Raw genomic sequence first — 9,616 nt, 5'->3', positions numbered from 1 at the left:
AGGTTTATCCCTACCACTCCCGGTGCGGCGAGGGTGAGCGAGCGGGCAAGCAAACCCCCGCGGCGGAAATGGATGCCAAGCTGCTGCTCCCCTTCCCTTCCCCGCCCGCCGCTCTCCACCCGGCGGCGGCGGCGGTCCCCAAGTCCCTCTTCCTTGGGGCCTCCCTCCCTCTCCACCCGCGCGCGCCGCCGCCGTTCCCGCTGCGCCTCCGCCCGCGGCCGGCGCTGGTGGTGGCGCAGGCCGCCGTGAAGCGCCGCAAGGAGGTCCCCTTCGACAACGTGATCCAGCGGGACAAGAAGCTCAAGCTGGTGCTCAAGCTCCGCAACATCCTCGTCGCGCAGCCCGACCGCGTGATGAGCCTCCGCGACCTCGGCCGCTTCCGCCGCGACCTCGGCCTCACCCGCAAGCGCCGCCTCATCGCGCTCCTCAAGCGCTTCCCGGGCGTCTTCGAGATCGTCGAGGAGGGCGTCTACTCCCTCAAGTTCCGCCTCACCCCCGCCGCCGAGCGACTCTACCTCGACGAGCTCCAACTCAAGAACGAGTCCGAGGGCCTCGCCGTCACCAAGCTCCGCAAGCTCCTCATGATGTCGCAGGAGAAGCGCATCCTCATCGAGAAGATCGCGCACCTCAAGCACGACCTCGGTCTCCCGCCGGAGTTCCGCGATACCATCTGCCTCAGGTACCCACAGTACTTCCGTATCGTCCGGATGGACCGAGGGCCGGGGCTGGAGCTCACCCATTGGGACCCCGAGCTGGCGGTGTCTGCGGCCGAGCTCGCGGAGGAGGAGAATCGAGCAAGGGAAGCTGAGGAGAGGAATTTGATAATTGACAGGCCGCTCAAGTTCAACCGGGTGAAGCTGCCCAAGGGGTTGAAATTGACGCGGGGAGAGGCACGCAGGATTGGGCAGTTCAAGGAAATGCCATATATTTCGCCATATGCTGACTTCTCGCACCTGCGGTCTGGGTCTGCTGAGAAGGAGAAGCATGCTTGCGGAGTGGTTCATGAGATTCTTAGCTTAACAGTTGAGAAGCGCACGTTGGTGGATCACCTGACGCACTTCAGGGAGGAGTTCCGATTCTCGCAATCCTTGCGGGGCATGATCATTCGTCACCCAGACATGTTTTATGTATCATTCAAAGGGGATAGGGACTCAGTCTTCCTCCGCGAAGCATACAAGGACTCACAGCTGGTTGAGAAGAACAAGCTGGTGCTGCTTAAGGAGAAAATGAGGGCTCTCGTTGTTGTCCCGCGTTTCCCTAGAAGAGGTGGGGCTAGGACCAGTGAGGAAGCTGAGGGAGCCAATGGAGCTGTGCGATTGTCAGATGAAGGAAGTGACGAAGAATATGATGAAGATGAGGGACTGTCAGATATGGAAGATTTTATTAGTGAACTTTCTGGTGGCAAATCGGATGGTGGCTACCAATGGGGCGATGGTTGGTTTGGTGAGAATGATGACGCGCCGCCAGACTTTGCAGATGATGACTCAAGTCCACAAGAAGTTGAGGTTACTATGAAAAACACTGATGGTTCTGCCAATGGCAGGGCAGCTGTTCCTGTATTTCCTGATGGCAGACCAAGGGAACGGTGGTAAATTGAGCTGTTTTAAGCTTTTGGTTGATAGAATTATTAGTCTCAAATGCTAGTTCTTTATAATATCTAGCTGCAAAGCTGTTTGTCTTTTGAGGTGCCCTACTGATTTTTGTTACCGAGAACATCAGTAGAACACACTTTTGAGGAACCTACATGATAATGTTGAAAATTCTACAAGATTAATCCTCTGGTGAATGTTAAAAATCACAGATTTGCAAAACTATAGTTGACAGAAATGTGTGTATAGTCATCACGAGTCACGGCTGGGGTTCAGGTTATTGTTCTAAGATTTGAACTGTATGATCAGTCATATCTTGATATATAAATATCCATAGTGTTATATGTAAGGATTGTGTTTCAAGAGACCGTGCATGAATACCTAACATCTTTGTTAGACATCTTGACCTTTTCATTACAAAAAATATTTCAGTTGTTATGAAGTCATGTAGAGTTTTCTTTTTGTCTTTTTAAGGAATAAGTCATGTAGAGTAGTAGCTCGAGTTTTGAGTGGACTGGGTGGCAGATAAATGGATAATAGTAGTGTTTAAACTTTGGCGCAATGATGCCTGTAGTTCATTTTGTTTCCAAGACATACTTGTTTCTTAGTAATTGCCACTGAACCAAGTGCTTGTTCAAGTGGAAGCCACAACAAGAAGGCGGAGGCAAGAAATGCGAAATGCAAACAACTGGAATAGTGGAATGCCTAAACTGAACTTAAAGGTAAATAAGTGGCACTGTTAAAATTCAATAACACATTCATCACTTCAGTTTACTCTTGTCATTCTATATCCATGGTCTGAAATCTGCCATTTTCAGAAATTTGGGAGAGGTACAATTCATCATTCCTTGTGATATAAATTTTGTTCTGACCTGTATATAAGGATTTAGTATAAGAAAACATATTAATCTACCATCTGTTAGCTATGTTGGCCCTCTCTTGAAAAAAATGGTGCTCCGCTGTTTACTCAGTTAAATACAGCTACAGCCTTGTAGTTCATAATAGTTGCTTTTTAACCCTTTGCGGAACCATGCATGTAGTTTCAGTTGTTCCAAAGACAAGCTTGTTGTTTGGAAATCAGTCATCTGTTATCAGTCTTTGTAAGTGCCAGCGTTAGCATGGGTGTTAAACCTTCTTTCCTTGGACATGTGTTAGACCTTTTGACTTCTTTCCTTGGACTAGTGTTAGACCTTTTGATTTCTCCATTAGCTGGTGCCAGTGCCTGTTAAGTCTGATGACAAAGAAACAAAGAGATGTTTACTCTATAAAACCAATAAATGAATGGATGTACCTTTCAGCTTAATATGTTGGCATTCTAAATCGAATGTGAGTTGATTATCAGAGGTGTGATTTGGTTCCCTTCTTTTTCTGCGATGCTTGAAATCCATTCTCAAGTATTGTTTGGAGTCTAAGGAACCTATTGAACCAGAACTACTTGTATCCTCACTGCCCAAAACCAGAGGTTCAGTTTCCGTCCTAGTTTATTCAGAAACTGAGCTCTAAGTGTATTCCTTCTATTCACATCAGTCATAGGAAGACTTTTACGTGGAAAATTTTTATGTAACTTTTGGCAAGTACCGTGATTTTGTTTTTGTAGAGAATAGCGTATGCTCCTTGGTTATTCAGTATCTGCACCTGGTTTCACGTGCTTGCTCTCCTTTCCAAAAGTCTCCCATCTTGCAGCATCGAATCCCATTTGTAGCAATAGCTTTTCTTTTTCCTCTCTACCAAAAAAAAAAAAAAACAGAACATCTCGTTGGTTTGTTTACACATCCTGCATTGAGATCTTTGCCGTCGTACGGTAACAACCGACAGTTCCAAATTGCCAATGGAGTCCTGGCCGGCTTGCCGTGGGGACGAGAAAGACCTGACCAGTTGCGTACCTGCACTTTTGGCTTTTGAAATCTTGAATAGCTTTCCAGTTCCAGATGCCTGGTGCGGTATTTCAGGCCTTGTTTAGTTGGTCAAATTGGGAGGTGCCAAATTACTGTGCTGACACTGTAGCACACTGTAGCGTTTCGTTTGTATTTGTGAATTATTGTCCAAACATTGACTAATTAGACTCAAAAGATTCGTCTCGCAAAGTACAACAAAACTGTGCAATTAGTTTTTAATTTCATCTACATTTAGTACTCCATGCATGTACCGCAAGTTTGATGTGATGGGGAATCTTCTTTTTGCATAGTGCCAAAGTTGGGAGTTGGAGGTGAAGTAAACAAGGGCTCAGTGTGGCCCTGGACTTCATCGACTGGCAGGTGCGCACTGAAATCGTGCACCCAGTTTTAGGTTTTGTGGCACTGAAATCGTGCACTGTCACATCGGATGTTCAGATGCTAATTAGGAGGACTAAATATGAGTTAATTATAAAACTCATAGCAGAACCCCTAAGCTAAATCGCGAGACGAATCTATTAAACCTAATTAATCCATCATTAACGAATGGTTACTGTAGCACCATATTGTCAAATCATGAACTAATTAGGCTTAATAGATTCGTCTCGCGAATCGTGCATTGTCACATCGGAGGTTCAGATGCTAATTAGGAGGACTAAATATGAGCTAATTACAAAACTCATAGCAGAACCCCTAAGCTAAATCGTGAGACGAATCTATTAAACCTAATTAATCCATCATTAACGAATGGTTACTAGTACCATATTGTCAAATCATGAACTAATTAGGCTTAATAGATTCATCTCGCGATTTAGCCTAGAGGTTGTGCAATTAGTTTTGTAATTAATCTATGTTTAATACTTCTAATTAGTATCAAATATCCGATGTGACAGGACACCTCAATCTCCCCTACACCACCTTACTAGAAACAATATGGATGAGGTTCGATGGGTGAATCCTGCTGGTTGCCCGACTGGCCACCCGGAGAAGGAAACTGCAGGTAACACTGTTGAAATCTGCAGGTACATGGACGCGTTTGCTCGCGCGGGCAGGGATCCAGTGAGCCGTGGCTGCTTGGTGGCAGTCAACGAGTCAAGCGCCCGGGTCGCTCGCGTGGCCCGCTGGGGCGTCAGCGTCACCGGTCACAAGCTCTCATACACAGCTACCTCTAATTTCCCGGTCAAACCGTCAAACACTCAAGCCCAACACCAGCAGAGGTCGACGCCGACGGAGAAAACTTTCCAGGCGAGCGAGCCACCACGTCCCCGTCCTGCCGTCAAAGTCGCCAGGCCGAAGCAAAATGAGACAACCCGTGCTACTGTTTGGCGTTGCCTCGCCCTTTTCCTTTTTCTGTTAAAAAAAGGAAGGGTATAGTGGTCTCGATCTGTCGCTGCTACAGCTCGATCGAAAGATGCTTAGCCATAGCATAGGTGTGCATGGTAAGGAACCTTCTTGGGTTTTGGGTAGCAACCAGCAGAGGAACTTCGAGGAAGAAGAACCTGCACGCTGTGCTCGTCTCGTTTCCCAACTCAAAACATGCTATCGAGAGAGAGAGCTAGGCGTTAACAGCCGTAGGAACAGTGTAGATTTCGCGCGAACTGCACGATTGTGCGGCGGAGCATCATCCCTCGCCGTTGCCGGTCGCCACGCCGCCGAGGAATGAAGGAAGGAACCTTCGTTGAATCGTCTTGGGTCTGGAACATGGAAATCCAGGCCGTAGAAAGTTTTGAGGGAGAGAGCACTGAGCGCACGCCCGAATGATTGCGACATCATATCCGCCCTCGCTCGCGGCTCTTGGGTTGGATTTGGGACGTGGAAACCGATCGCTTTCCAAGAGTGCTCGGGCGTCGCGGCTCTACGACTCTTCTTCAGTTCTCCGCAAACGATGCTGACTTTTCTCCGCTTTCTCCTTCTGGAGACTGCGGAACATACAACTTGTACGTACACGTAAGGCCAGCTGGTCCTGGATGACGCCACGAGATCCAAGGCCCGGTGCCTCACTGATGACGTCGGGTAAAGGTACTTCACTCCGGTCAGCCTTCGGCAGGCCGCTTTCTGCGCACAAGAAAAACGAGGGCGAGTTTGGGAACTAGAAAGCGCTACGCAAGCCGCCGCTTCTGGAGCAACGCTGCGGGCGCACCTTGGCGGCTTGGCCCAGCTCTATCTGACTCCTGGTGTTAGAGTTTGATCGGTTCAACGATGAAGTCGGATCCTATCTCGCGTCCTGATCCGGAGGTGCACAACAAACTTATGATTGCGGACCTCCCGTCGTGCAGCACTGTAAAGAGATAGGCGGGGGGCCGGGGGCACACACGCCAAAGTTCGTCGCCGTGCCCCACTCGCCCACCTGACAAACCTTAGACCCGATCTACTAGGTGTTGTAGCGGCGGGAAGCACCACCACCACCTGCGCCGCACCACCGCCGCCCACACTCGCTGTCGACACCGCCACCATTGCCCTCACCAACATTCCCATGGTTTTTCAGGTTAGTACTCGACTAGACCTAAGACATTGTTGGTTATCCTAAGATCAAGTGTTATACCCACTGGATGTACCTCAATGGATCACTGGTTAAGTTTTTTGAGTTAGTGCTAAGCTAATTTAGTTCTATCAATGGCATTAGAGCCAAGTTTGGTGGTTATCTAGATTGGGGAAGTTTGTCTCACGAATGGAATCCTGCCGGTGAGCACACACGCACACACAGAGAAGTTTAGAAGGAGGGGATTTCGATCTCAAATCAAAGAAAGAACCTAACCCTAAAGATGACGACCGCCGGACTTCAACCGCCGGCCGCCGGTAGTCAAACCGTAACCCAAACGAGAAGATCCAGAGAAAGGGAGAGGGGGGGTTGGGGAGCTTACCTTTACTTCGAATGTCACTGGATTTGTTCCGGGAAGAAGCACGTCGGCGGCTCTAGATGCACGCGCAGGCTCTGCATCGACGATCTTCACACCACTAGTAGCCGGGCTTCGCGCTCTGACGTCGGCGAAGGAACACCGGATCTGCTCCGGGAAGAGGCCACGGAGCCATCACCTTCGAGAAAAGGGGCCACCGGCGGAGGGGATCCACCACCTCCAAGAGATCCCCCTCTCGCAGTGCCGCTCGACGGCGACGCACTCACCCTCGGGTGACTGCGCTACCCGCGAGTGGGCCTGCGGAGGGGGCTGCCGAGCTCCAGTCCTCTGCACCACCGCCTTGCTCGCTCTCGCTCGGCTCGCTTGCTCTCACGCGCTTGCGGCTAGGGGCGGAGCGAATGCGCTAGGGTTGCGCCCGGGGAGCGGACGCGAGCGAGTTTTTTTCGCCCGAACTCGGTGCTTGGCCGTTGATTGCGATCGAACGGTGGATATCCACTGGACCGGCTTTCAGCCAAGGCAGGAGGAAGCATTGCCGACCTAGGCCCAGGTTGCGGCCTGGGGAAGCCGTGCGTGCATCAGCACCGGCTAGGCTGGGCTGTTTTCGCGAGTGGGCCGGCAGAACAGTAAGCTTTAGGCCCAGACGGGCGCGGGAAAGCTGGGCCTGGTAGGCCGTCAACTGGGCCCTTTTCTCGCGTGGCCAGAAGAACAGTAGACTTTGAGCCCTTTTTTTTCTTTTTCCAGTGAATTTTCGTATTTTTCCTGGAAATTGATTAATGGCTCAAATAAAATTAGTTTTGAGGATTTTTTCCTATGGGTAGAATCCCCAAATTAAGTTTTCGCTGTGTTAAGTTTAAGATAAGTTGAATTTTTGGCATTATTTTGCCAATTTATGCGTTAAGTTAAAGTTCTAGTCTATTTTTCAAATTTTTTTTTGGAAACAACGGGAAATTTGATTAGAAAAAGTAAGTTTTTTAGTATAATAATTTTATCTACCGACCAACGTTGTTGATAAGACTATTATGCTAATAAGTTTTATTTTATCATTATTGATTCTATTTTTGCCCAACAGTGATATAGAATTAATATTGAGAAGTTTCATGTTTTAATTTGACCAACGTTGAATTAACTCAATTTTTTTCTGAATTTTGTTTTCAGGCAATCGATTAAGTTATATCTTGTCCATAGAGCCCCTCAATGAAGGGAATTACAGCTCATTGTGAGAGAAGGTTGAGACAGCGCTTGTGAAGCGTCCCCACATAAGTAGAGACTAAATGTGATACAAATATCAGTCCCAGGAGGCTGATAACACATTTATTCGACAGATAATTCAGTAACCGTACAACTCCCGAGGGAGTGGGCGTGAAAGCCACGCAGCGATAAACAGTAAATAGATAACGGCGGCTAACCAAGCGACTGCCAAAAGACAGCACTCGGGACTACACGGCAGCAGCAGCATCTTGGGCAGGGCAACACCACAGGCAGCGTCGGGTGCGGACACAACCTCTACTCGAGGTCTTCTGCGACGAACTCAGGGTCTTCCTCTGTAGCAATGAAGCAAGGGTGAGTACTAACGTACTCAACAAGTCCAACCCCATCCACGGAGGGGATACAAGCAAGATTATGCACAAGTATAACAAGGATAGGCTAGGGTTTATTTTGCGGAAAAGCTAATTTTTAACACATGCAGGGGATCATTTTCGAAAGGGTTTTTGTAAAGTTTCCCTTAATACCCGAAATATTGAGTGGGGTTGATCCTACACAAAGGATCCAAGCTTTTATCGCTATCGGACTCCCCGTCCGTCATGGCGCACGGCACAACTGCTGGACTCTTCTGAAATTCCACACACACACACACACACACACACATGATATCCTTGCCCAAACACTAGTTATGTGACCAAGCCGTAATTCGTCCATTTCCGTGGACACGGCTACCCGGATAGGTTTTCACTCTGCAGAGGGTGTACACTTTTCCCACAAGTAGGGTACCGTAGCACAATCACCTTAGTGACGGTACGGATCCTAACAAAACCATTACCCACCTTAGCTAAGACTGGCTAGTTCTCACGGAACACCCAAGGGGTCCACGGCTCATTCAGGAGACCGTAACCGGGACTCAAGTCACTAAGATCTTACTCCTTTTCCATGGGTTTCCGTTGCTCACCAGCACTCCTGAGGACTAACCATCCAGCTAGTGGGATTTATGCTAAGCCGTTGCCCATACAACGGTCGAGTGGTTGCACGATAGTGGAATTAGGCAAGATGACACATCAACTCGGTCCTTAATTACGACCGGATGGATATCTCCCAACGTTGCTCAACCACCAAGGTACGAGCACAACAACTGGGCACCCCACACAAGGAATGCCCATCCATCCCGTCCACACATTTCTTTTCCTGAACCAAAAAGCCATTATTCTCACACGCACACATTAATTTCCCGAATACACCATTGTAATAATGTTTGCATTTGAGTAACAGATTCCTAAGCGTTCTAGCGGCGGTTATCAACTAAACAGAGCGAGTCATATTTAGAGATAAGCATAGGACAACAAGGAATGTTCATAACAATCAAGGGGTGGCTATCCAACCATGTCTTGCGATAAAATACTATGCATTTTGTAAAAACAGGCCAATAGGTTGTGTTTGAAAAACTAGGTATTAAGTATGCATCAAAAGGGTGAGATTGGACTTGCCGTCTCCAAAGCCTTCTGGGAGTTCCGGCTCGCGGTACTGGTCCTCGGGCTCGGGCTCGCGGTCACACTCTTCCTCGGGCTCCTCCTCGGGCAATCCGCGATCTACGGCACACACAAACAGACACACAAATAAATAAAAGAGGAACGATTTTTAACCGTGAGCTCCGAACAGGAAACGCGAACGGAAAATAGGTAGAAGGATTATTTTTGTGAAATTTGGATATGGATCGGCGAAAGTATTCTGGAGGATGACGTGGTAAAATTTGGGATTAATTGGAGGGAGTTTGGCACATGAAATGACGGGTTAAACAGGGATTAGGGCTTAAACGGAGGTTTAGGGCTGATTTTTAATAAACCAGGGACCTATTTGTAATTTCTTTTGGAAGTGGAGGGGCTTATGTGTAATTTGGGGAAACTTGGGGGTCGGATCTAAAATCAAAGGAAATTTTCCTCTTCTTCTCCAGGGACTTGGAGAGAGAGAGAGAGGGAGGGAGAGGATGGGACCGGCGGCGGGCGGCCGGCCGGGCTTCGCCGGCGGCGAGCCGTGGTGGAGGGAGGCGGTGGAGGGAGTCGAGGGGCTCCAT

General features: G+C 48.6%; 1 protein-coding gene across 1 annotated transcript; it reads left to right on the top strand.

Annotated features, from left to right (window-relative positions):
- On the top strand, nt 1-1,814 carry LOC101786548 (protein ROOT PRIMORDIUM DEFECTIVE 1). The gene has a single exon (XM_004961108.3). It carries the CDS (start codon nt 69-71, stop codon nt 1,590-1,592), a length of 1,524 nt encoding a protein of 507 aa, XP_004961165.1. The 5' UTR covers nt 1-68; the 3' UTR covers nt 1,593-1,814.
- The last annotated feature ends 7,802 nt before the right edge of the window (nt 1,815-9,616 follow it).

The sequence above is a fragment of the Setaria italica genome, chromosome III, assembly GCF_000263155.2.
Source record: "Setaria italica strain Yugu1 chromosome III, Setaria_italica_v2.0, whole genome shotgun sequence".
Lineage (NCBI taxonomy): Eukaryota > Viridiplantae > Streptophyta > Magnoliopsida > Poales > Poaceae > Setaria > Setaria italica.
The sequence above is the reverse complement of the archived record's forward strand: the minus strand, read 5'-3'. Positions and strand labels throughout refer to the sequence as shown.

What these genes read in the sequence shown, in the direction of transcription:
- LOC101786548 (XM_004961108.3), top strand. Translation starts at nt 69, where the DNA reads ATGGATGCCAAGCTGCTGCTCCCCTTCCCTTCCCCGCCCGCCGCTCTC.